Source organism: Mesoplodon mirus, assembly GCF_964341445.2.
Source record: "Mesoplodon mirus genome assembly, chromosome: 19".
In the NCBI taxonomy this organism is placed as follows: domain Eukaryota; kingdom Metazoa; phylum Chordata; class Mammalia; order Artiodactyla; family Ziphiidae; genus Mesoplodon; species Mesoplodon mirus.
The window spans coordinates 13099087-13127071 of record NC_138995.1 but is presented as its reverse complement, the minus strand read 5'-3'; the positions used below and the strand labels follow the sequence as shown (position 1 = coordinate 13127071).

Here is a 27985-nt window from a genome sequence, read left to right as displayed (position 1 = left end):
ATTGGTAGAAACCTACGTCCGTCAACTCTCGCCCAAAGAGAAAAGCGGAAGAAGGGTTTTACCGCTCTTCATTTGAACTTTGTGGCGGGAGAAAGTCACAAGAGAAAGCTTTCTTGGTCCATTTTGAAAAGATGAAAATATTAAAACTGTGCCTCATGCTATTTCTCCCTAAGTCTTTGGTGAAGGAGATGTCTTTATCCAAAGGCTGGTAGCTAATCCAATAATTTCAAAATGTTGCCCGCAGTATCCCGGAGCCTGTAAAGAGGAGTGGGACAATCCTGTTCATATATTGTATATCCTCCAGTGTGTTGAAGAGCTCATGCAAAAGAACTTACCTACACGGTCTCTTCAATCCCAAACCATTGCAACAAATTGCCTGCTACTAAACTACCGTCACATCACTTGACAGCAAACATTTTTCAAGCATTTCTCTGAAAGACGAAATCTCACCTTTAGGAGGAAGACCTAAAAATCTAAACCTCAGGCACAGACTGCACACTGCCAAATTTCATTTACTCAGCTTCCAATTCTGAGTGGAACTAGTAGCAGAGGAGAGTGTAAACAACTGAAAGCCTTGGATTATCCAAATAATTGGCTTTTCAATATTTTCCTCCTCCAAACCTGTCACTAAAGTGAACATTAACATTTGTAGTTTTATTTTTTCCTTTTCCTTATTAGGGGCAGGAAAAGGAAAAAAATAAAAATAAAAAATAAAAAATAAAAAAATAAAAAATAAAGCTTCTACTGAGCTATAGCAAGGTTAATATGAGGAAAAGGAATGTTATTTTGTAAACAAATACATATATTATGGCATAGAACGAAAAACATTTTGAGTGATTCTCACTGTTATATAAGTAACTGCATGTCCAATGCATAAAATTTAGACAATACATAGAAGCAAAAAAAGAAAAATTATCTCCAGAGAAGTCATTAGTTACTTTGTTTAAAATCGTCATCTATCTAAATGTGTATATTTAGGTATAGATGGAATTGTGTTTTAATCTCAAAATATATCTTGAATTGCTTTCCTTGTCAATGAATACATAGGCACATCATCAAACACTGAGTGATTCTTTGAAAATTAAAAAAATAGGTAATATCACATGGCAAAAAAAAATTTGGACAACACAGAGGGCTGCTTAGTGAAAAATATACAGAATGTTTCTAAAAGGTTCTGAGAGTATATTCATTCATGATCCACCTAGTGGCCATGTTTACTAATTATAAGAGAAAGAATAAACACACAAGCAAGAAGGTTATAGTCTTGTCTCCAACTTCCAAAAGTTCTATATAGTTAGAGGAGAAAGTTATTGGCTGTATTTCATTTTAGGGGTGAAATTCCCATTTACAACTTTATGGGTGATTACTTAAACACCAACCCCCCGTTGGCTCATTTGTAAAAAGACTGAAAAAAAAAATGCACTAAGTGCCACTTCATAGAAGAGTTGTTTAGATGGATGTCTTTTTTTTTTCCTCCACCAAAAGACAAAACTAATGTGTTCCCCTAAACTACATGATAGTAACTACTTTTATGGACCTGAATGTATAATTTAAATGAAAAATTTGAAAGAACTGTCAAGGTTAAAATATGCCAAAGAAAGTTTACACTTGTGGTAAGCCCCATCCCCAGGCTCTGGGGAAAGCCATGAATTTCCCTCTACCATTAGCAGTACCTTCATTCATTCATTTTCTAGTTCATTCGGTCAACAAATATTGGAGTAGCCACTGTCCTACTCCAGGAGAGGAATGTGAAAGCAATGGACTCATAGGTGGTTTCTGAATTTGTGGCAATGTTCTAGTCTTTAACCACGGGTGGATATGTGATGTTCTTTTCCTCTGACTTAAAAAAAATTGCACATATATATTTTATACACTGCTGTACTGTGATACATATCACAATAAAGATAAGAAAAACATTATTTTGTATCTGAACTCTGTAGCAACTTCAGTGGAAACACTTGCCCAATCCGGGGATACTGCCTGTGAATCATGTTCTCTTGTGTCTGGAGCTTTGTGGAAAGTCTGAGAAATTTGGATCTAGAGTGGGAGAGGGAGACATTCCCAGGGAGGGAGACGGTGTAAAGAAACGGAGGAGCAGCTGATAACCTGGTGAAATAAAAGTCTGAGTAGAGGGCTTCCCTGGTGGTGCAGTGGTTGAGAGTCCGCCTGCCAATGCAGGGGACACGGGTTCGTGCCCCGGTCCAGAAGATCCCACATGCCACGTAGCGGCTAGGCCTGTGAGCCATGGCCGCTGAGCCTGCGCGTCCGGAGCCTGTGCTCCACAACGGGAGAGGCCACAACAGTGAGAGGCCCACATACCGCAAACAAACAAAAAGTCTGAGTAGAGGAAATTACCCCCAGGATGTTGATAAAAGAGAAGGAAGGGAGAGAAAGAATATAGGGTGGAGTGATCTGCCTTCGCAACCCACTTTAGACTAAACAATGCCCTTAGGGCTGGGTTTCTGAACTCCTGTGCTATTGATATCTGGGCCGGATAATCTTTGTTGTAGGGGGCTGTCCTGTGCCTTGTAGGATGTTGAGAAGCTTCTATCCACTAGATGCCAGTGGCATGTCCACCCCACCCCACCTCCCCTGAGTTGTGACAGCCGAAAATGTCTTTAGACATTGTCAAATATCCCCCGAAGGGCAAAACAACCCCTGGTTGTGATACATAAGGAAAATCTTTCACAAATGTTAAGTAACACATGTGGTCCATGCTCTTTAGACCAGAAAAAGCCCTACCTTTAACACAGGGCCTCCTGGAGGGCTCATATGCACAGCAATCATCAATGATCTCCTGCAACTGTGAAGGGCAATCTTTATCCACTGGCTCCTGGTGCCGGTCCACAGCCACCAGCTGGTAGATCTTCTTGCAATCACAGCCTGGCATGGAAATAATAGGATGGGAGGCTTAAAAATTTCTCTGGCACACACACATCTCTCTGGATGCTGATGGCTGGCAACGGAACTAGGGACTTTGAGAACTGAAGAAAAAGGAGCTTCCAATGACCCCAATGACAAGCGCAGGCAATGCCCACATTGAAGAACAAAGCGCCCAGGACAGCACTGATGGGAATCTCTAGTCTCTTGGAAGGCGACCTAATCCCAGCACCATCTGAGTCAACTTTCACACTGGTTACCTTCAAATGGGCTTTTCCCAGTGGCGATTTCCCAGAGGACGATTCCAAAGCTAAAAGAGAACCAAGAAACTGAACAACCATAACAAGTTTCCCTTTTCCCATGCCCCTCTAGCCATTTCCAGAAAACACAGTGGATTTTCTTTTTTTCTTTTTGGCCGTGCTGAGCAGCTTGTGGAATCTCAGTTCCCCAATCAGGGATTGAACCTGGGCCACGGCAGTGAAAGCACAGAGTCCTAACCACTGGACCACCAGGGAAGTCCTCACAGTGAATTTTCTGATTACCACCCAATTCCATTCAACAGAGTTAAGGTGCTCCTCCCTACTGGCATTTGACTTGGACTTTCTTGTCCCGTTCATCTGAGTTAGAACTCGCATGAGAACATAAACATACCTGTATATTTCAGCTTTTATGTCATAGTTATTATACACATTTTCCAGTCTCTGAGGTGAGATGTATGTGGCAGAATTGACTCTCTCTGCTTCTTTTCCTTTAGTTGATCAGCTGACGGAAGTCTGTGTTTTGCTCAACTCAAATCCTGCAAGCTAGATAGAGAATGACTCAGGGACAGAAAGAAACAGCACCATCTCGGCTGGGGGATAGAGGGAAGGGGTTGGTGCTACACATGATTTTCAGGGGATGGTCTTTTTCCTTTGGGATATATTTCCAGTGGTGTCTTCTGGCTCTGTGGCTACTCTCCTGGCTGGCATCCTGGGTTCAATTTATTATGGTGTAACGACCAAGAGAAACACAAAGAGGTTTCTTCTCTATAAAATGGGGCATGAGGGTTACTTGAGGTGATGGCTATAAAGCACCTGTAAGACTTGGTATGTTGTTGTTCTAGTGTTACTACATCAGATACAGGGCTTTCTCAGTTGACGACTCAGCTCCACTGAGTGAGGGTGGACAGGGGTGCCTGGAGTCACTGATGGCTCATTTTCTCTCAGAAGCAGACAAGAAAAACACACAAGAAACCAACACAGGGGTATCCTCTCTGTTGTATCTGAACCTATAGGCAGGCTGTTACCCCACTGACCCTGCACAGTCAATGCCATGCTCTTAAAGAAGCCACAGCTCAAGTCATGGTAGTGTGCATTCTCCTTGGTCCATGCACATCTGTCATCAGCACCATCCATGTGCAGAGGGCTGCCAGCCCTAAATGCAGCCAGGGATCCAAAACTAGGGGCAAGGTTAGGAAAAGGATTAGACACTTAGGTGGCTCCTTCCCCTTTCATTCACATGTTCAGTGAGCACTGACATCCTCTGACATCTGGCTCCACGCTAGCCACCAGGGGTGAAAGGCTGAACAGCACATGTTACAGTCAGGTGTGAGAAGGACCGTGCTTTGTGAACACTTATATTACACCAGCTACGGGGAAAGACATCTGAAAGGCAGAAAAGACCCGTCTTCTGTTATTCAGAGAAAGGTATCCGTGGATGACAGAGAAAATATTCTTTTAGCATTTGGGAACTGTGGACCTCGAGTTAACAGAACCCTTTTCTCTTCCATAGAAGAATCTGAATTTCAGTGGACCTTTTAGCTCTATTCCCCTGGGAAACTGACAAAAGCTGACTGTTACCTATGCTCCTAAGTAATATTGCTGCTGATTTAAAAATGATGGGTGATTAGTAAGTTGTTTATGGACAAGAGGTCGGGGGGATGGGGACTATAAAGAGCTATAGGGGGACTTCCCTGGTGGTCCAGTGGTAAAGAATCCGCCTTCCAATGCAGGGGACGCGGGTTCAATCCCTGGTCGGGGAACTAAGATCCCACATGCCCTGGGGTAACTAAGCTGGCACACCACAACTACTGAGCCTTTGCACCTCAACTAGAGAGCCCATGTGCCACAACTAGAGAGCCCACACACCGCAACTAGAGAGAAGCCTATGTGCCACAAGGAAGAGCCTGCGTGCCACAGCGAAAGATCCTGCATGCCTCAACGAAGATCCCATGTGCCGCAACTAAGACCCGACGCACCCAAAAAAGTAAAGAAAATAAATAAATAAATCTAAAAAAAAGAAAGAATATTGACCCCTGTGAGTCGTGAGGCTTCTAAGCCTGGATGGCCCCGCACCCGCCCGAGGGGAGCCTCTTTCTGTCGCACCTGGGGTGAGGATGAGGAGAATATCTCCTGGAGGATTGTGGGGACAGGTGTGGTGTCTCCGACTGGAGAGAAGGATTTGATGCTGCCCTGCTGGCAAGCTGTGTTGCGTGATACCCTTCTAATTGCCTCCAGGTGCCAAGTGTGGGCTATGGCTGGCCTGTGAATCTGAATGCCTACCTGGGCTTAAGAAGATCCCCTCATGGGTGTTGCAGGGACACAGAAGTGGTGTCCAGGCATCTAAGGGGAAATGGCTCTTAGCCCATCCCTGCTGAGTGCCTGAGAACTGGTGGACGACGGGCATCAGAAGAGCAGGCAGGACTGAGTCTGTCCTGTGGTGGGTACACGGGAAGCTGTCCAGGCAGGGGAAGAGTTGAACTCAGTTCTAAGGTGAAGGCAGAGAAACGAGCAGGCACAGGCCTCTGGGAAACGTGCGTCCCTCTCCCAGCACCAAACAGTCACACAGGTCGAACTCAAAGGGCCCCTGGAAGGCCATACTCACCTTCACATTGCAGTCTTTAGTTACCAGGAAGCTCGTGCTGCTGATGTTTCTGTGGAGTTCTGCAGGTGTTTCCGAACGGTGCAGCCTGACACGACCAAAGACAGGGAACATTAGTGACCTTTGCACAGACTTTGCTATCCACGGGTAGGTGGGAAAACCAGGATGCAGAGGAGAGATTTGACAATTGTGAGCTGTACGCCTCTGTGGTGCTCTGCCTGGGAAGCACTGAGCAAAGCAAAGGGATCAGAGGCATGGCTGGATGGTGGGACCATACCTAGGACCCTTCTGGTTGAAACAGAATGTGAAGCTGGGGTTCCCGCCAACTTAGTAAGTGGTAAGTGTTTTGGATTAATGGAGCCCCTGACTCCCAGTTTGGGGTGTTATCACAGAGTTGGCCTTAGGTTGGGTTCTCCCAGAAGCAGATCATGAGCCATGGATTTGGGTACAAGTGATTGATTAAGAAGGTATTCCCAGGAGAAACCAGGTGAGAGAGTAGAGGAAGCAGGACAGAGAAGGAGAAGAAATCAAGCAAGGGTGTGACTTCAGGTGAAGTTCCAGGCTCAGCCTGACCCCAAGGGACCTCTAGAGGATAATTCCCCCCTCAGGGTTTGTTCTGCACGAAGCAAAGGAGCTGGACTTTTGTACTCACACCTGTTGTTCAATGACTGTGGACTGGGTGGGGTGGGGAGAGAGGAACAGGGACAGGGACAGGTGGCTATAAAGCTCCCGGGCACTTTCAGCTCTCAGGGCCAAGGGGCACCAGCGCCCATGGATATCCCTCTGCAGATGGCAGCCATGAGCTGTTAGCAGCAAAGTATGCTGAGCGGGGGATGAGTGTGCACAGAAGGTAAAAAGGAGCAGAGGCCACCTGGATAGGCACTAACAGTATCTCCTACAGTCCAAAATTACTTCTCATAAAACCCACTAGTGTAGGGAGTCGAGAAGGAATAAACTTTATGATTTCCAAGAAAGAGCTAAGGCAGTATTTTTAAAAGTATGGGTAAGTGGTATGCAAAATGACATAGTGAGAAAAGTATTCTTCTTTTAATTCCAGTCTTTCCGATTACGCCAAGAAGAAAGTCTCAGTTTGGTGTTGGATGTCTTTAATACCTCCCTCAATCTGCTGACATCTCCTCTGCACAAAGAGAATGCCAGTCTGAATTGCAGACCTTTGGGCAGGAGGCATCATGCAGCCAGAATTTAATAACATTGTTTTGGTTTTATTTGTGGTCACCTATTTGCGATAAGTGATTCTCGTCTTCAATTTATGGTAGTAATAGAAAGTGTCCTTCTAAAAAAAAAACTTATTTAGGTTTTTAAAAAGTGAGCTGATTAAAAGGAAAATATTAAGTAAATAATACTGGCGTTATTATGAATACGGTAATAACCATGTAAGCGGTCTGTGAGTGACTAACCTTTGGGGGCCCTTGGGCTAAAGGAACCATAGACTATGTGTGAGCTTCCAGATAAAATACAAGACACCCAGCTCATTTCTAATTTTGGAAAAATCAATACTTTAAAAAAAAAAAGTATTATGGTTTATATGAAATTCTGTATATCTGAAATTTTAGTAAAAGTATGTCTCATGTAATATCTGGGATATACTTATACTAAAAAATTGTTCATTGCTTATCTGAAATTCAAATTTAACTGGACATCTTGTATTTTTATTTGTTAAATCTGGTAACCTTAAGACTAAGGCCTGTCCAGTTCCATAACAGCAGCCTGGACGTTAAATTCAACCCTCAGTTCTGGGAGCTGGTGCTCACTGGATTAAGCCACATTTCCCAATTCTGTCTCAGGTGTTACGATCAGAGTTAAGCAGTAAAACAACTTATGGAAGGGAAGGCTACCTGGGGCTTCTGGCCTCTTCTCTCCTTATCTCTGGGACTATCAGTAAAGAAGACAGACTCATTCCGTTCTTCTTGGTGCCCTCTCCCCCATCTGGTACCTGTATAAGCCTCTGTTTGCCCCCAGGACCAGGATGATGCACTTGGAAGGGCGAGGTCCTTTTCCTGATCTAGCAGTTCCCTCAGGGTCCTGAGCTCACAGTACTCCATGACGATGGATAACTGAGGTGGGGTCACTGATGGAAAGGAGCCAAACACTATGAAGACCCAGCCCCACTCAGAGGGCCTACTCTCTGCGGCCCACTCCACCATCTCTCTACAGAGACAGACTCGCCTCTGCTATGTTTCTCCATCTCACGCAGTTTGACTCCTTGAACGGGTCCAATACCCACAGAGTCTTTGTGGGTATTCTTTGTGGCATCTGGCATGTCGGAATTCTACATTTCCCTTAGTTATTTGAGTAATGTCTCCCAGACTCAACCATCCCAGGAGGGCATACAGTGCTCACGGGGAGCTGAGTAAATATGTATGGAAGGAAGAAATGAGGCACAGACTGCAGGGGCTGGTGAGGGGAGCTCAGACAGGAAGTCAAGGGCATGGGCCTGAGATGCAAGAACTGACACACACAGAGTGAGTCAGTCACCTTGGCCATCACCCAGGAGGATTAACATCACTGGAGGTTTTCCTTTAGACTGGGATTCTATGTTCCAAAGTCAGGTCGCCTGAAGCTGTGGAGAAACTTCCAGAGAGGATAAGATGGGAGTTGCTCTGTCCTCTCTGTAGCAAGAGCAGCAAAACAGAACCAGCAGGAGAGGCCATGCTGTGAGGGAAAATGCAGCCACATTAAAAAAATTAAAGTAAAAATGAACCTGAGGAGTGAGGTTCTTGGTAAAGGGGTAGGTTAATTTAGCTTTTAGATTCACTCTACACTAATGATCAACGTTAGATTCCTTGTTTGGGTCAGTCAGCTTTATAACATTTTATTGCAACAAAACACACCCATCACCCAGGTCAGCATCTGAACAAGCATTTCCTTGGTTCCCAGTGAACCAGCAGGAGGAGATACGGTCGCATTAGTGCAAACCAGCCCTGGGGCTGAAGCCAACTTCAAGCCTTCTCCTGAAAGAAGATGGGAACCTGAATCTTGGGATGTGAAAAAATTAACGTTGATAAAAAAGCACTGTAGATGCCACCCTTTGAGCTGTTCTTTAAAAATGCAATGCATGGGGCTTCCCTGGTGGCGCAGTGGTTGAGAGTCTGTCTGCCGATGCAGGGGATGCGGATTCGTGCCCCGGTCCAGGAAGATCCCACATGCCGCGGAGCGGCTGGGCCCGTGAGCCATGGCTGCTGAGCCTGCGCCTCCGGAGCCTGTGCTCTGCAACGGGAGAGGCCACAGCAGTGAGAGGCCCGCATACCGCAAAAATAAATAAAAAATAATAAATAAATAAATAAATAAAATATGGGAATTAAAAAAAAATGCAATGCAGTAAAACACAGAAGACATATGACAGACCACCAAAAGCATACCGAGTCCTAGAAGCAGCCTTACCTGTTTCATCAGTGCAAATCCCAAACATACACAGGATGTTGGGGGAATCAAATTTCTTCATTGTTCTGATATCATTATTGAAAGTATGCCTCACTATTCTATGAGAATAGAAAGGGAAATTAGTATTTCAGGATTGGCAGGTCCTTCAGAGAACACTCAGTGTAGTGACCATCTGTGTATATGTGGGGTGTGAGGGATCGTCAGCATCTCCCAGGGGTGAGTATAGGTGTATACAACCTGTTCTGAAGAGTCATCTGGTAATTCTTAGTCAATTTAATATATGCATACCCTATGATCAATCAATTCCTCTCCTGGCAATATAGCCCAAAGAAATTCCCATACAGGTCCATAAGGGGATACTTAAGGCAGCATTATTTTTGATGTGGGAAAGTTAGAAACAGGTTGTTTTCCATCCCTGGAAAAAAAGGCAAAATGTGGATCTCCACCATGGACAGCAGTCAGAAAGGACTACAAGTACAGTACATGATGCTGAGTGAGAATGGTAAGAAAAGTAGGCAGCAGACATATAACACTACCATTTGTGAAAATTTTAAATGCACACACATATAATGACAACATACATTTTGCCAGAACACATACAAACAAAACACTTTATTGTCTGTGGAAGGGATGGGAAACTAAGAAACAGGAATAAAAGGAAATACATCTTTTTTTTTTTCTTCCCGGCCGCACCTTGCAGCTTTCGGGATCTTATTAGTTCCTTGACCAGGGATTGAACCTGGGCCCACGGCAGTGAAAGCGCCAAGTCCTAACCACTGGACTGCCAGGGAATTCCCAGGAATACATCTTTAAAAATATCTAAATACATGAATAAATAAGAGAAGTTTCCAGAATTGATGTTGGAAGACATGTCTTTAAGTCTAGACGCTGCTCCTTAATAGCGGAGAACAAGTCATTTAACCCTTTGGGGTCTGGGTTCCCCTATATCTAAATATGGAGACAATATGCCTCTCTCCTTGTGGAGTTATAGAGAGGAAGTAACTTGGGGAGTTACAGAGAGAACTCTGCACAACAACTTACCCAATGTCTCTGGCCTGGGGTTTGTTGAATACTTTTATGGCCACTGGAGATTTGCGGTATATTCCTTCATAAAGTGTGCTGAATTAATTTTCCTTTAGCAGCATCCAATCGGCTTCTGGAAGCTTCTCCTTCTTAATCTCCTTGACTTGATCTTCTGAGAGCCCCTTCTTGTGTTTCTGTGGGACTGACATCATCCCTAGGAGAGAAGGTAATAAAGAGTCAATAAGCTGAGAAGGGTGTGTGTCATAAGGGAAGCAGCATCTTAGCAACATGTGAATGGGAAGCCCTACACCGTGAACCAAAGCTGGCCCTGCCTGAAGCCTCTGATTGACTCATCCCAGAAGCAAGGTCCCAGTGCTTCTGAGTGACTGGTACAGACACATCTGGGCGGTTAATAGAAATGTCTCATGTACTTCCTTTCCCTCCTCTTCAGATCCTCCCTGTCTCCAGCCTACACCCCCATCTCAACCCATCTCTTTTATCTACTCCTACTGCCACACAGCTTGGCACCTGAGCATTTGGCATCTTGTCGAGTGATTTCAGTTCTAATAGGTATATACGTAGTTCAAGCTCAGTAACCCCCTGCTGTTCTGTGCTCACGTCTCTCTTTTCTCTCCCTTCCTCTAGGCCGTGGCTGGGAGCTCCCGGAAGGCAGGGTCTTTCTCTGCATCTTAGTTTCCTCTATGTACTGGCTCCAGCATAAAGCAGAGACTCACAGATGTGTAGAATGGATGAGCATTTTAAATTTGATTTGAATTTCTTCTTGGAAATTCAGCAAATGACTTGAAGCTTTGAAGCTACCTAAAGGAAGTTGTCAGCACTCGGACAGGTGCTAGAAGATATCTGGCTGGTCAAGAAGTTCCCTTCAAAGGCTACTCCAGGGACAGAAGCCTGGGCCAGCCATGAGCACATCCCCAAACCTGTGGGCTGCTTCCAGCCATCCAGCCCAGAAAATGGACAAGGGTCGGGGCGGGGTGGGCTGGAGTTCCTGGCAAACTAATGACTTCCAGTTTGGGGCAGTCAGAAGCAGCAGGGCACGTGATAACTCACAGCTCCTCAAGGTTTGGATGGTTTTCTTTGTGTTGTTTTCCAATTGCCTCAATACAGTTCCTATGGTTTCATTTTCTGCAAGAAAAAGAGCAGCAGATACTCAAAAATAGAAATGTGCATTAAAAGCACACCGGGAGGGCTTCCCTGGTGGCGCAGTGGTTGAGAGTCCGCCTGCCGATGCAGAGGACACGGGTTAGTGCCCCGGTCCGCGAAGATCCCACATGCCGCAGAGCGGCTGGGCCCGTGAGCCGTGGCCGCTGAGCCTGCGCGTCCGGAGCCTGTGCTATGCAACGGGAGAGGCCACAGCAGAGAGAGGCCCGCAGACTGTAAAGAAAAAAAAAAAAAAAAAAGCAGCACACTGAGATACCCTTTTTACTCTATCATATTCATTGCAGTAGGAATGATTACTGCTCACGAATATTCAGCTCTCCACTTCTAAGCACACAGGAAGTGCCCCGAGGCATGGCTGTGTGCCTTGCTTTGGCCAAGAAATTAAGTGAAAGAGATTTCAGGAAAGTCTGTGTCAACATCAAAGTGCCATAATACTGAAACATCCTGGAAGGAGAACAGCTACCTTGGAGAGTCTCCTGGACTTTCCCCGAATGAGAAATAGACATTTCTTTCTTTAAGACACTGAGTTGTTTGTTTTTTTTTTTTTGAACCATAGTATAATCTAACCTATCCTGATTTATATATTCAGAAATATGTTAAAAAAATTGATCATACACTACATAGGGTGGCCAACCATCCTAGTTTTCTCAGGACTGAGGAGTTCTGAGGATATGGGACCTTCAGTGCTCAAACCAGGAAAATCACAACAGACAATCTCAGACATGGTTAGTAGGAGTGATATGTCTACAACCTGTGTGGAGGGTAATCTGCCAACCTGTATCAAAATTTAAAATGTCCATACTCTTTGACCCAGCAATTAGACCCAGTAACTCTACTTCTAGGAATTTTCCCTAAAGATATCCTGAAATATATACAAAGATGCTCACAACAGGACTATTTACAATAGTGAAAAACTGGACACAACTTAAATGCCCATCAACAGGGAGATGCTTAAATATATCTGGTCCATGTTTACCAAGGAATATGAGACAGCTCTATGGGCATATATACAGGAGAATATTCAAGGTTATTTAATGAGAAAAGCAAGAAGGAGAACAGTGTGTTTAGCGTGCAACTGATTATACAATAACGACAACAATACCAACAAACAACAAACTATAAACTTAAATCTCCAGAAGGCTATTCAAGAAACCGGTAAGAGAGCCTGTGTCTTGGAATGGAACCGTGCTGTCAAGCATGAGAGTGGCAGATTTATGTCTCATGCTGGGTCCTTTTTGTACCGTTTGAATTTTGTACTGCATGAATGTATGACCCAATAAAAATGTGTTTATAAAATTGCAGGAAGTAAATCCTTTCCTCCAAGTTGATGACACCAACGGGCCACTTCCACCAGAAAGTGGACCAATGAAAACTCTGAAGACTAGGAAGGCCAGGGACCAATCCTGCCCTTTGGCTGGATCAGCCTCTGCACCGCCCCCAACCTCACTCCAGCCCAATTCCTGACTCTCTTTTTCCTTGGCAGCAGGTACTTGGTTGGGGGATTAAAAATGCCTCACTTTTCCTCATCCAGAAAAGAACCCATTTTGCCCACAGGTCTCTTCCATATCTGGTTTGTCCTGTTTGAGTGTCTCCTGCTGACCTGACTGGGGTCCCTGTGGGGACCAACCTCCACATCAAGGTGGCAGAACAGTTATCCCTCTGAGTTCCATTACCTGGAAGGCTCATCCAAATGTCTTTCACTGTCCCCTTAATTCCTCTCCCTCCACCCACAATCCTAATAAGAGGGAAGGATTTGGAATTCATATCACCAGGATCTGCAAAAGTGTAAAGAGGTCACAGGTCCATCCTTCCCTCTCTTCCCTCTTCTGGTGGTCCCCGGCTCTACTGTCATCCCCCAGTCCAACCTTGCCCGTGCCTAATCCCTTTAGAGCATTGCCCTCTGCCGAGTCCAATTCGAGCCATTCTAATTCAAGCCCCTGTCATCTCTTACCTAGCCTCTAAAGTGGTCTCCTAACTGGGCTCATACTTCCACTATTTTTTTTTAACTTAAAAAAATTAATTACTTTATTTTTGGCTGCGCTGGGTCTTCGTTGCTGCACGCAGGCTTTCTCTAGTTGTGGTGAGCAGGGGCTACTCTTCGTTGCGGTGCACGGGCTTCTTATTGTCGTGGCATCTCTTGTTGTGGAGCACAGGCCCTAGGCGTGCGGGCTTCAGTAGTGTGGCGCACGGGCTCAGTAGTTGTGGCTTGTGGGCTCTAGAGCGCAGGCTCAGTAGTTGTGGCGCACGGGCTTTGTTGCTCCGCAGCATGTGGGATCTTCCCAGACCAGGGCTCGAACCCGTGTCCCCTGCATTGGCAGGAGGATTCTTAACCACTGCACCACCAGGGAAGTCCCCATACTTCCACTCTTGCCTCCTGGGGTTTTCTGAATTATTGTTCCCAATTCTTCACTCCCATGTAGTAATATTATACATCCACACTCTGGCCACAGCCTCATAGTGGGCACCCCACCCTCCCTGTCCCTTCCTGTTGGGCTTGCCCATATGACTTGTTTTGGATGCTAACGGATGTGACACAAATAGAGCCTTGAAATGTGCTGGCACTGTTGAGCTTCCCTTCTTGCCATTCTACCTCGGAAAGAACATTCTCCAGGTACTCATTGCTGCTTCAGCCTTGGCTCCAGAATGAGACACGTGGAACAGACCCAAACTGGACCTGGTGCCTAAAGGCCAGCCCAGCCAAGCCTACATGAGATCAGGAGACCCCCAGCAGATCCACAGATCTGTGAGCAAGAGAATTAATGACGGTTGTTTTAAGCCTCTGAGTTCTGGTATGGTTTGTTATGCAGCATTAGTGCAGCAGTAACTGACTAATACATATCCATTTGCCATATAGCAGCCTGGGTGATTTTCTTTTCATACAAATCAAATCATGACAGGCCCACATTTAAGGATCTACTTTCACTGACTTCTAATGACTCAGAATAGAATCTCAAATTCTTTTTTTTGTTGTTGTTGTTGTTGCACGCGGGCCTCTCACTGTTGTGGCCTCTCCCGTTGCGGAGCACAGGCTCCGGACGCGCAGGCTCAGTGGCCATGGCTCACGGGCCCAGCCGCTCCGCAGCATGTGGCATCTTCCTGGACGGGGGCACGAACCCGTGTCCCCTGCATCGGCAGGCGGACTCTCAACCACTGCGCCACCAGGGAAGCCCTAAAGTACTTTTAAACAAAGTTAATCTCAACAGTTCTATTCCAAGAAGGTAATTGGTCTGGAGCCCAAATCCGGTTTAAAAGCATGAGTCAGAAACTAGCAGAAGCCAAACCAAATAAGCAACTAATTGATACATTTTTCTTGTTGCCTTCGAGTTATACTAATCTAAAGAGAAGTAACAGGTATTAGGGCATGCCTAAAAAGACTCAATGGGTCTCAGGCTGCCCAGCTATTCGCAGTTGCTAAGCAGATAGCTTCAAGGCCATTTCTTGGGATTCCTGAGGGCAATAAACTATATACCTTTCTCTGGTCCACCGGAGACAAAGGCAGATGTGAAAATGTTGCCCAAGGAACCCTGAGGATTTCAGCTTCATAGCTCCAAGCTTCAGTTATCTTATTGCCAGCCTCATCAAAAAAGCCATATCTCAGAAACAACCAATCAAAAGATAATCGGAAAAAATATCCCAGTCATCAAAGCAACAATTTAAACAATACATTTCGCAGGAAAAATGATAACGTGGTATGAGGAAAACCACAGAAAACAAAGCTTCAAGAAATGGAGAGCGGAAGGGAAGTGGTTAAGACTCCATGCTTCCACTGCAGAGAGCTCGGGTTCCATCCCTGGTTGGGGGACTAAGATCTCGCATGCCTCCAGGCGTGGCCACAATAAAAACCAAAAAACAGAATGGAAAGAACTGTTATTTTTCTGGCTGGGAAGATTAAAAATGACAAACCTGGCAATCCTTTCCAAAGGTAAATCCAATTTAATGCAGCTCCAATAAAACTCGCAATGGCACGTTTTGGTACTGAAACTAAATGATCCTCAAGTTCATTTGAAAGAGGAAATGAGTAGGGATAACAAGGATTTTTGTAATAAAAAGGGACTTACCTATAAGATATTAAAATTATAATTACTAAAATTGTTTAGGGCTTATTAAGTATAGGATAAAGATACCAAAAGGATGAAAGGGAATATAAATACATATATACTTTGACTCAACAATGTGAATTTCTAGGAACTTGTGCTGTGGAAAAGCTCATATGTGTACAGATAGTTGGATACTAAGGATGTGCATTGAGGTGCTATTTGTAATATGTAAAACTGCTCACAACCTTGATAAGGATATGTTACTTGCAGAAAAACAAGGAGGGGTAAAAGTCACTAATTTTAAAAGTGAAAAATCTTAAAACGGTAGTAACAATATAAATCCATTGAGAACTCTAATGCCATTTCCTCCTCCCCTCCGAAAAATGCCATCAAGCAACCTTTCCTGATGAGACGTTTTAATAAGGTTACTCTCCTTGTGTCTAAAATGGGCCCCCAGAAAAGGAAGAGGGCATTAATCATCAAGATCTGGAATCATCTCCCTTGGCAATGTCCCACTGTCTGGATTTGTCTGTCTGGGGCTGCTTGGCCAATTCTTCTGAGCTGGGTTCCCGAGGCCCTTCCACAACGACCTCCACCCGGAGCCCACCCCTTTGCCGCGCCTTCTTTAGCTGGAAGCAGTCGGAGACACGAGCGGGCGGCTCCACCCTCAGAGCCGAGGAAAGAAGACCAACTCGGTCCTGAGTTCCAGGAAATGGGACCATGGGTCACCCCCACCTCCCACCGCGGCTCTCCCCTCACTGCCCAGGAATCTGGCTGCGCCCTTCAGCCCCGCCGCCTCCGGGGACCGCGCGCGCCCCGGGGACGACTGCCAGACTCACCCTCGTCCCTCCTGAGGGCGTCCAGTCGGTCCTTGCACAGTTCCAGGCAGACACCTCGGCTTCTCTTCTCGGACGACTGCCTTCCTCCCGGGCGAGAAGTCTGCGAACGCGAGACCCTGGGGAAAGTGCCGAGTCCCCGCGCCTCCTGCCCTCGGTGCCCGTGCCGCGCGCCCTGCGCTCCGCTGGCGGAGCGGGACTCACCCGACGCCGGCTGCCACAGGCCGGATGTGTCCCTTCGAAGTCAAGCGACGTTCGGCTCACGGCCCCTGAGCCCGGCCCCTCCACGTGTCCCCAAATCAGCTTTATCGGTGGCTGTTTTTGCCCTGAGCCAGCTAAAGGACTGGGTGTCGGACAGGGAAGTCTGACCCACCTTCTCGGAGCTTTCACAGGGCTCTTGCAGCCAAACCCCAGGCTCAGGGTGCATTGGTTCCCTAGAACCTCTTTCCATCTGGTTCAGAGCGAAGGATCCTTCCTTCCTCCTGGTATTCTCCCCTTGCCCTTTCCACACTCCCCCACCTTCCCCAAATTTCTCAGTAATTATTTACAGAGTACTCCTGGGGCCAGGCCCTCTGCTTGGGGCCGGAGATTCAGAAAAGAATAAGGTCCCAGGAAACAATTATAGCCAGGACACAGTATGGGAAAGATTAGATGAGCAAAAAACAGAGCTAGAGAGAAGGTGCTTGTGTCTGCTTCTCGGTGCTTGAAAATATTGGGGTTGGGGGAAGGGAGTTAAGGAAGAGACACACTTAAGCTGGGGTTGGGGGGAGGGTTTGGAAATCAACTTCCTCCTCTAAGGTCATTGCAGAGCTTTCTGTTTTGGTACTAGTCATGTCTTATTACAGTTAGCTGTGTCCCCAGCTAGAAAGTCTGAGGAATGACATTCATTAACTCATCAGGCTGTTTCCTCTAAAAGGACAGAATTGGATTGTATGAGAAGACTTTTTGGATAGGGAAGACCTGGGTAGAGGATGTCTGGGGTGTTTATTCATTTATATTCTCCTGCTATTTTCTCCACCTACTGCATCATCAGTTTTCTTCTTAGGTCAGGTTCCCTAGTAGCAGAGTCCAAAAAAGAGAATCAGGTACATTGTGATTTATTGAAGGAAGGCTCTCAGGATAGAGGGTCGGATAGGGCAGGGGGAGAAAATAGCTAAGCAAGGATGCGGTCTCAGTGCAGACTAGCTTCAGCCAGATTCCATGCGGAGGTCTGGAGCAAGAAGCTCTGGAGCAAGAGGCAGCTTCTGCTCTGGATAGATCAGAAGTTAGGTCACAAGAAGTCTTAACAAATTGAAGAAGACTGAAATCATACCAAGTATTTTTTCTGACCACAGTGGAATGAAACTAGAAATCAATAGCAGAAGGAAAACTGGAAAATTCATAAATATGTGGAAATTAAACAACTCTTGAGCAACTATCCTGTCAAAAAAGAAATCAAAAGAAAATTAGAAGGTACCTTGAAACAAATGAAACACAACATACCAAAACTTAGGGGATGCAACAAAAGCAGTACTGAGAGGGACGCTCACAGCAATAAATACCTACATAAAAAAGAAGAAAGGGCTTCCCTGGTGGCGCAGTGGTTGAGAGTCCGCCTGCCGATGCAGGGGACACGGGTTCGTGCCCCGGTCCGGGAAGATCCCACATGCCACGGAGTGGCTGGGCCCGTGAGCCATGGCTGCTGAGCCTGCGCATCCGGAGCCTGTGCTCCGCAACGGGAGAGGCCACAACAGTGAGAGGCCCGCGTACCTCAAAAAAAAAAAAAAAAAGAAAGATCTCAAATAAACAACCAAACTTTACACTTCAAGGAACTAGAAAAAGAAGAACAAACTAAGCCCAAGGTTAACAGAAGGAAATAAATATTAGAGCAGAAATAAATGAAATAAAAAACAGAAAAATAATAGGAAAAATCAGTGAAAGTTTATTTTTTTAAAGGTAAACTCTACAAACCCTTAGCTACACTAAGAAAAAAAGAGAGAAAATTCAAATAAAAAGAATCACAAATAAAAGACATTACAACTGATGTCACAGAAATAAAAAGGATCAAAAGACACTGTAATTCCCTGGAGGTCCAGGGATTGGGATTCCAGGCCTTCAGTGCCAGGGGCCTGGGTTTGATCCCTGGTTGGGGAACTAATATCCCACAAAGCCCTGCAGCATGAGCAAAAAAAAAAAAAAAAAGAGAGAGAGAGAGAGAGATTGTGATGAACAATTATATACCAACAAACTGGGTAACCTAGAAGAAACAGATAAATTCCTAGAAACATACAGCCTACCAGGATTAAATCATGAAGAAATAGAAAGTCTGAACAGACCTATAATTAGTAATGGAGACTGAATCAGTAATCAAAAACCTCCCAACAAAGAAAAGCCCAGGGCCAGATGGCTTCACTAGTGAATTGTACAAAACATTTAAAAATGAATTAGTACCAATCCTTGTTAAACTCTTGCAAAAAATTGAGGAGGAGAGAACACTTCGAAGCTCATTTTATAAGCTCAGCATTACCCTGATACCAAAGCCAGACAAAGCTATAAGAAAAGTACAGGCCAACACCCCTGCTGAATATAGATACAACAATCCTTAAAAAATACTAGCAAACCAAATCCAGCAACACATTAAAAGGATCATACACCATGACCAAGTAGGATTTATTCCTAGGATGCAAGAATGGTTCAACATATGAAAATCAATTAATGTGATACACCACAGTAACAGAATAAAGGATAAAAACATACGATCATCTCAATAGGTGCAGAAAAAGTATTTCACAAAATTCAACACTCTTTAATGATTAAAGACTCTCAACAAATTAGGAATAGGAGGAAATTATCTCAACATCACTAAGGCCATATATTACAAGCTCACAGCTAACGTCATTCTCAATGGTGAAAAACTGAATGCTTTTCCTCCAAGATCAGGAACAAGGCAAGGATGTCAACTCTCACCAGTTCTATTCAATATAATAATAGAAGTCCTAGCCAGAGCAATTAAGCAAGAAAAAGAAAGAAAAGACATCAAAATAGGAAAGAAAGAAGTAAAGTTGTACCTGTTTGCAGATTACATGGTCTTATCTATAGAAAACTCTAAAGATGCCATTTAAAAAGCCCACAAAACTGTTAGAATAAATGAATTCAGTGAAGTTGCAGGATACAAAATCAATGTAAAAAATCAGTTGTGTTTCTATACACCAACAACAAATTATCTGAAAAGGAAATTAGGAAAACAATGCCATTTTCAATAGCACCAAAAAGAATAAAATAATTAGGAATAATAAAGCAACTAGGGAGGTAAAAGTCTTATACACTGAAAACTACAAAACACTGATGAAGGAAATTAAACAATATACAAATAAATGGAAAGACCAGTGTTCATGGATTGGAAGACTTAATATTGTTAAAATGAGCATCTACCCAATGCAGTCTACAGATTCAATGCAATCCCTATCAAACTCCCAATGTCATTTTATAGAGAAATAGAAAAACAATTCTAAAATTAACATGGAGGGACTTCCCTGGTGGTCCAGTGGTTAAGACTCCATGCTTCCACTGCAAGGGGTGCAGGTTCAATCCCTGGTTGGGGAACTAAGATTCCTCATGCTGCATTAAATTAAATTAAATTAATATGGAAACACAAAAGGTCATAAATAGCCAAATCATTCTTTTTAAAATTTATTTATTTATTTATTTTCGGCTGCATTGGGTCTTCATTGCTGCATGTGGGCTTTCTCTAGTTGTGGTGAGTGGGGGCTACTCTTCATTGTGGTGCACTGGCTTCTCGTTGCGGTGGCTTCTCTTTTTGCAGAGCATGGGCTCTAGGTGCATGGGATTCAGTAGTTGTGGCTTGTGGCCTCAAAAACTAATCATTAGGGAAATGCAAATCAAAACCACAATGAAATATCATCTCACACCTGTCAAGATGGCTATTATAAAAAAGAAGAAGACAACAAGTGTTGGTGAGGATGTAGAGAAACTGAAACCCTTGCACACTGTTGGAGGGAAAATGGTGCAGTCATTATGGAAATCAGTATGGAGGTTTCTCAAAAGTTAAAAGTAGAACTACCATATGATCCAGCAATCCCACTTTTGGGTATTTAACCACAATAGTTGAAATCAGGATTTCAAAGAAATAGCACATCTATGTTCATTGCAATACTATTCACAATAGCCAAGAAGTGAAAACAACCTAAATGTCCATTAACAGATGAATGGATAAAGTAAATGTGGTATATACCTACAATGGAATAGAATTCAGCCTTAAAAAAGAAGGAAATTCTGCAATATGTAACAACATGGATGAACCTTGAGGATATTATACTAAATGAAATAAGCTGATCACAGAAAGACAAATACAGCATGACTCAGCTTATAAGAGGTATCTAAAACAGTCAAATTCATAGAATCAAAAAGAGGAATGGTGGTCCCAGAGGCTGGGGGAGGGGGGAATGGGGAGTTACCAGTCATTGAGCATCAAGTTTCAGTCAAGAAAGATGAATAAGCTCCAGAGAACTGCTGTACAACATTGCACCTACTACAGTCAACAATAATATATTGTACACTTTAAAAACTGTCAAGAGGGTAGACCTCATGTTAAGTGTTCTTTCCTTAACAATAAAAAAAGAAATAAAAGGACTGTAAGAGAATATATGAACAATTGTACACCAACCAAGTAGATAACCTAGATGAGATGCACACAAATAACCTAAGTGATTCAAGAAGAAATAGAAAAATTTGAACAGACTTATAACAAGTAAAGAGACTGAATCAGTAATCAAAACCCTCCCCCCCAAATAAAAGGTCGGGCCAGATGATTTCACTGGTGAATTCTACAAAACATTTGAAAATGAATTAACACTAATCCTTCTCAAACTGTTTCAAAAAGATAAATGGAGAGAACACTTCCTAACCCATTTTATGAGGCCAGCATTACCCTGATACCACAAGAAAGAAAACTACAAACCAATACCATTGATGAATATAGATGAAAAAATCCACAACAAAATACTAGAAAACTGAATCCTAAAACACAGTAGTGGATTGTACGCCTTTATATGACCAAATGAGATTTATTCTAGGAATGAAAGTGTGGTTCAACATATGAAATCAATATAATACACCATATTAATAAAACAAAGGAAAACCCCCCACAGGATCATCTCAATTGACGCAGGAACAAATTTTGACAAAATTCAACACCATTTCATGATGAAAACACTCAGCAAACCAGGAATAGAAGGGAATTTCCCCTTGATAAAGGACATTTATGGGGCTTCCCTGGTGGCGCAGTGGTTGAGAGTCCGCCTGCCGATGCAGGGGACACAGGTTCGTGCCCCGGTCCGGGGGGATCCCATGTGCCGCGGAGCGGCTGGGCCCGTGAGCCATGGCCACTGAGCCTGCGCGTCCGGAGCCTGTGCTCAGCAATGGGAGAGGCCACAACAGTGAGAGGCCCGCGTACCACAAAAAAAAAAAAAAAAAAGGACATTTATGAAAAACCCACAGCTAACATCATATCTAATGGTGAAAGACTGAATGCTTTCTCCCTAAGATCAGGAATAAGAGAAGGACGCTCATGTTCCTCAGTGCTGTTCAACATTGTACTGGAAGTTCTAGACAGAACCATTAGTCAAGAAAAAAAAACTTAAGGCATTCAAATTGGATAAGGAGAAGTAAAAATGTCTCTGTTCACTGATGACATAATCTTGTATGTAGAAAACCAAGTATCCAATAAAAATTTTACTAGAGCTAATGAAGGAATTCAGCAGAGTTGCAGGATATAAGATTAACACAAAAATCAGTTGTGTGTCTATACACCAGCAATGAAAAATACAAAAAAGGAAATTATGAAAACAATTCCAATGACAATAGCAGCCAAAAGAATAAAATATTTGGGAATAAATATAACCAAGTAGGTGAAAAGACTTGTACACTGAAAACTACAAACCATTGCTGAAGTAAATTAAAGAGTTCCAGGTATAAACACCTGGACCGCCAGTCTCTTGCCAATGCCTGTATGTGCAGAACTGGCAGTCAATATGCAGAAGAACACACTGTTGCAGTTCACACAGGTCAGCCTCACAGGGTACTGAGAGGGATGGGAAAGAAGGGGAGAGTGAATCCGGAGAGTAAATGGCAAGTTTCTAGCCCATCTCATAATTCCTGTGTCTGACGTCTTTGTTGGTATATTTGTTGCATGTTGTTTCTATCAGCATTTACTCACGGTGCCTTCTTTCCCTGTGTGTTTTGTTTTGTTTTTATTGTGAGCTTATAGTCCTTGGAATTTTATCTGTGGGAATTTTTTGAGGCCTGGATTGAAGCTACATATTTTTCCACCAAAATTTGTAAGTGCTTCTCCTGAGAGCCTTGTGGCTCCACCTGTTAGGGATATTTTACACTAAAATTTTGACTTGAGGTGTTTCAAACCACACAGTTTATGTGAATCCAGGCTTCAGACCACCATGAGGGCTATGTTTGTGGTTCTATATTCTCAAAAGAGCTTTTTCTCCACTCCATGAAGGTAATTTTACTTGCAGTGCCCTGGGAAGGTGGTTTTACTTCTGGTTCGCTCTTCCACTGCGGATCTAGCCTTTTGGGGTCTGTAGCAAACATGTCTGGGATCCTTGTCATATCCCTTCAGTCCACCTCTGGTCTTAACCTCAGTTGTGGTGGAAGGTTCTGTGGGCACTCAGCCACAGTTCTGGTGGATAGTTCCTAGCAAGCTCACACTCAGCTTGTACTGACTGCATCCCACTTCAATTGCACACATCTGTCTTTCTGCTTTTGTTCCAGGACCTTTGTCAAAGCCAAGGAATCTGGGTGCGTTGCATCCTGGGACAGCAGATCAGTGAGAAGGGTGTTGACACCAATGCTCAACCAATAGGAGAGGAAGCTGTGGGTAAATGTTCCAGCCTCTTGTCCTTTAGGTGGACAATTCTGGCAGGTATTCTGGCTACTTCTCAAGATGCCCCTGTGGAATCTGTAGGAGAACCTCACGTGCTCATTCTTATTTGGCTCCCCCACTGTCTAATCTTTCCCAATCTCTCACTCTTTATTTCTGCAATTGCCTCCCAAATAAACTACATGCATCCATATTCTTGTTTTAAGGTTTGCTTTTTAGGGAACCTAAATGAAGACAGACCCCTACCTTCACGCTTTTGCCAAAATGATAGTTTTTCTTCTTTTTCTTATCGCTCCTTCTTCCCCCTCCCCCACTATAAGCTAATAAGGTGTCTGGGATGGAGTGCAGATGAGACTCTTGGCATTTTCCGAATTTCACATTCACCCTGTAGCATCCTTAATAGATAACAGTTATTCATTGTGCAGTTATTACCTCATTGTAAAGAAATCTCCATCTTTTTTTGCAATCATATCTTTATAGAAAGTTAGAACTGGAAAGTTCATATGTATAGTTCCAGCTTCCTCTCAAAAACAGTAGATGACACAAAACAGTAAGTTTAGAGAACAGGTAAGGTGGAAAAGGGATGGAATTTTACAATCAACAGACATCTGATTTCCAGTCATAAGAGGGTAGAGCCGCATGCTGTCACCAGAGGGCAGCAGAGGCCAGGGGACCGGTGGAAAACCAAAGCCCAAGCCAGAGATCTGACAAAGACTAACATTTATTGGGGCCTGTTACAAGTTAGGCTTTGCGCTGAGCACAATTAGAAACAGTACAAAGTTCAAAGACAGAGATGGGAGGCTAGAGCCAATGCAGGAGTGGAATGGAGTCAAGTTAAGAGGGCGGTTCTTCAGGTCAGCGGGGAAACGCCCAAAGACAGCGTGTCTGGAGGTAGAGCAATGCCAGAAATAAAGATAACGGCTATGTCCCCGTCCACTGCCAGGGCAGCTGGGGTGTTGCTAGAGAATCAGGTAAGTTGCTAGGGTCATTGAGAGTCAATCAACCTGCATATTTACTTTACACTGATCAGAATTTAAATGGCCCTTCGCCCACGTAAACATTAAACTTTCTTGATGATTTTTCTGTCTTCTCCCACTACAGAAATAATCACATGCTCCAAGTTTTAGGCTTTCCCATCATGCTAGATGGGCTGGCAACTTGATAATGTCCCTTGCTGGCTTTAGCATCTAATCTTTGACTCCTCCTTGGGTCTCTTGCACTTGAAGATAAAATTCTCTGACTCCAGCAGGGACTGCACTGTGAGTACCAACTGGTTTGAGGTTAAGGGCACTTTCTATATTATTCTCTTCTGTAGGATGGGACTCATTCTCTCCCTTCCAAGGCCTTGTGGAACTTCCTAACCCCCTGGAAAGTTCTAGCCAGCACAGCAGGAAGCTCTGGGGGAGTCTGTCCAATATTCACTGAGTGGACCTTTTCATTAATAGATTGGCTTGTTTTTTGTTTTTTGTTTTCCCCTAAATCTCCTCATTACCATGCTACAAACTCACATAGGTTTTGGCACTTCTTACTAGTTCTGTTTTGATCTTTTTAAAGAATTTTTTTTCCAATTAATTTTTTGCTCAGACTTGCTCATCTTAGACCTGTCTCCGGTAGACTCGCATATTTACAACTAGTTGATTTCTTCCTTTACTCCTGCTTTTTGTTTCTTCCTTCCCCTGGGGAGTGATGCTCCATGGTTGGATTCCCAACAGCAGCTAGGGAATGGAGGTTGGATTTCTGCTGCTTTGATGGCCTGATTCCAGGAGCTTGAGGGAGGGTTGGCTCAGACAGGTCGCCCTAACCTTTAGGCTGGGAGCTGCTCTCTCGAGCAGGGAGAGGCAGCGGGAGCGGGGGCCCCTCCACGTGGCCACAGTCTCGCCAACATCAGCTTGCCTCCGCTTTCATTTTTGCCTCCGCATCCTTGTGCAGGCGAATGCAGAGCCCACCTCTGCCGCACCTACTGAATGAGACTCTGAGTGTTGAGGACTTGGATCTGTGGTTTGATAGGTTCCATAGGTGGTTCTGATGTGGTGGCTGGGAATATATTCTGGGAAACTGTTTCACCCAGACTGAGCTGGCCTGAAGTTCTAGTTCCTACGTTGGGCATTTGTTGCTGGAGCCTTAGAAAAGTCAACTAGAGTCTTAGCTGTGGTCTGATAAATTCCAAAAGAAACACCTCCTCTGTTGTGTACCAAGGCAGTTGGTGGGAGTGACGCCCCCTTATGCCCACCTCCAGGTATAAGCAGTGAGGGGGAGATGCTGTCTGCAGAGAATTGAAAAACAGTAAGGAGGGAATTCCCTGGTGGTCCAGTGGTTAGGGCCTCGCGATTTCACTGTGAATGGCGTGGGTTTGATCCCTGGTCGGGGAACTAAGATCCCGCAAGCCCCGAGGCAGTGGCCAAAAAAAAAAACCAAACAGTAATAAAATCAAATAAAAGGATAGGGGTTGGTCTGATTTTTATCATCACTATACCCTAGCAAGTCTACACAACCTGGTCAGCGATCGAATAAATACTCCTTCCTGCTCAACCAGCCACACCCCCAAACCCTTCTGCGCCTCCCCGGCCTCGACAAAGTCTGGTGAGTCGCCATCAGCAAGTAACACCTCATCTTTTTTGGTTTCTTTTCCAATGTGTTTATTTTTCAAAATATACAATTTATTTACACCTTTATTTCACAACAGTAGTTTGTATATTTATTCCAAAATCTTTAAATAACCCCGCAGTAAACAGTACAAATCACAGGATCGGTCAAACTGCTTCCCTTTAGCCTTTACACACATAGAGTTTTTAAAAAGTTTCAAGTAGTAATGGTTTGTGGGTAAGAAGGGAACAAAAATAAGACAAAAACGTTTTTACATAAGCTCGACATGTAGGATTAGAAAGGTCTGGGGCAGCTACTTGGTCTGGGGCCCGACTAAGAGTATTTATATAGTTTATAAATAAGACCCTCTTATGAGCAGCGAGGGTTTTGGTTATGAGGAAGAAAGGGTGGGAACCTCATCCGCTGGGGTGGGAGGGGCTGGGAGATAAGGCACCGCATCAAGGCTTCTTCTTGGCTTAAGGAGGCACTGGCTGGAAGGGTCCTGAGTGAGGCAGGCAGGGGCCCACTTATGCCAGGTGGAGGTCGAGAATGGCTGGGGACAGGATAGGGGTCCCATCCATGGAGAGGTCTCTTTAGCCTTCCTTGGGGAAAAGCTTTGTGATTCTGGAGGCGGAGAGATGGCTAGAGCAGCTGGTGCTTCCTAAAGAAAGGGGCGTGGGCTCCCTCCAGCCTTGAGACCCGCAACAGCTATTCTCGGCCCACCTGCACAGACAGGTGAGGGCCAGGCGTGTGGGTGCTGGATGTGTCACAGCCCGAGGCACCTGGTGATGCAGCTGGCATTTGTCATTGGCAGGGGACAAAGGTGCCGCCCCAGGATTGGGGATGGCCTGTAGGAGGCTTCCTGCTTTCTCCTCTTCGGAGAGTGCTTCATCCACCTCTGCGTCCTCCAGTCCTCAGGAGAACAGCCAGAGCCACCACACACTCCCCGGGAACAGAAGGTGGGGAAGACGAGGGTCATGGCCCTACAGACCCCCATTCTTCACTGTTAACACTGGCAGCTTCAGGGTGCTAAGACACAGGTGGCACACCAGTTGGTCCCAGGGGGTCAGTTGCCTTCACTCCCCTTAGGAAAGTCCCCACTCGCCAGGTCCTGAAGCAGTCCTGTGGGCTAAGGCACTGGGCGGGGGTGTGAGTGAAGAGGCTGGGATGCTCCAGGAAAGAGCTAGTCCCTGAGGGCCACTGGGCCACCAAGTGGACGTGACCCTCCTGTGCTGGGTCAGGAGGGCAGTCTCAGGGTTAGCCTCGGGCTTCAGGGTTTCCCCAACACCCTCCACCAAGCCCAAGGGCCGGACAAAGCCCGCACTGCCTGGTCAAGCAAACCTTCTTTGCAGGGTCTGGATGGGGGTGGACTGGGGTAGGGGCCACAGCGGGGCTCAGGGCAGGACAACAGGGCTGGGAGTTGTCACTGTATCTTCGGGTGGGGTTCTTCCAGAATAAGGGTGTGGAAAAAGTGATCCCAAACTTTAGTGCTGATGCCAAATCCTAGAGAGGGAGACAAATGGGGAGAAGACGAGGCATTCTTGAAGGAGTCAACTTGCTCGGAAGGGAGCCTAGCTGGGGCTAGCACGTGGGGAAGATTTCAACATCGGTCCCCGATGGCCTTCCCCATTCTGGCAGAAGTCAAGAGCAGGGTACCAGTGCTTCTAGACTCCCAAGGATACTGTTGGAATAACCCCAAATTTCTTATCTGCCCTGGCTTCCTGGGAGAGCCTGGCTGCTGCCTGCCTCCTCCTCTCTCTCCCTCACACTCCAGCCGCCTCTTTCTCTTTGAAGATGCCAAGTTCATTCCTGCTTCAAGGCTTCGCACCTGTTGCTCCTGGGGTGCTCTTTCTCCAGACATTGGATTGCTGGCTTCTCCTAATTCAGGTCTCAGCTCTAATGACGTCTCTGCAGTGACACCTTCCTGGACCACTTTAGCTAGCATTCTGCTGTCCAGCAGGGTAGCCACTAGCCCATGTGACTCCTGAGCACTGGAAATGTGGCCTGAGCTATGGAGGGACTAAATGCCCAATTTCATTTCATTTTAATTAACTTACATTTCAATGTAAAAAGCTATACTCGATTCAGTTACTGGAAAACTTTTAGGCACGTTTGGAGCAACTCATGTATGTGAATCTACCTTTTTGACTGTAAATTTTATAAACTCTAAATATGGATCAAGTATTTCCAATGAACATTTAGCCCTTGAATGGCGACGGGCTTGTAAGTGCGAGATACACACCGGATATTGAAGACTTAATAGAAGGAAAGAACGTAAAATTTCTCATTAACAA

General features: G+C 44.8%; 2 protein-coding genes across 2 annotated transcripts in view; both read right to left on the bottom strand.

Annotated features, from left to right (window-relative positions):
• Position 1: 1 nt before the first annotated feature.
• On the bottom strand, positions 2-26670 carry MLKL (mixed lineage kinase domain like pseudokinase; the record flags this gene model as incomplete). Its single annotated transcript, XM_082606633.1, is given in 14 exon segments — positions 2-255; positions 2743-2883; positions 3141-3190; positions 3532-3638; positions 3642-3683; positions 5743-5827; positions 7694-7742; positions 7745-7828; positions 9142-9239; positions 10183-10265; positions 10269-10378; positions 11233-11307; positions 16220-16452; positions 26474-26670. Coding segments are annotated over 14 exon segments (1383 nt in total). The 3' UTR covers positions 2-226.
• The window catches only part of FA2H (fatty acid 2-hydroxylase), a 55070-nt gene continuing 52839 nt past the window's right edge, over positions 25755-27985 (bottom strand). Inside the window, exon 7 of the mRNA XM_082606928.1 lies at positions 25755-27194. Within this exon, the coding sequence (XP_082463054.1) occupies positions 27115-27194 (80 nt within the window). The 3' untranslated portion in view covers positions 25755-27114. The remainder of the gene's footprint in view (positions 27195-27985) is intronic.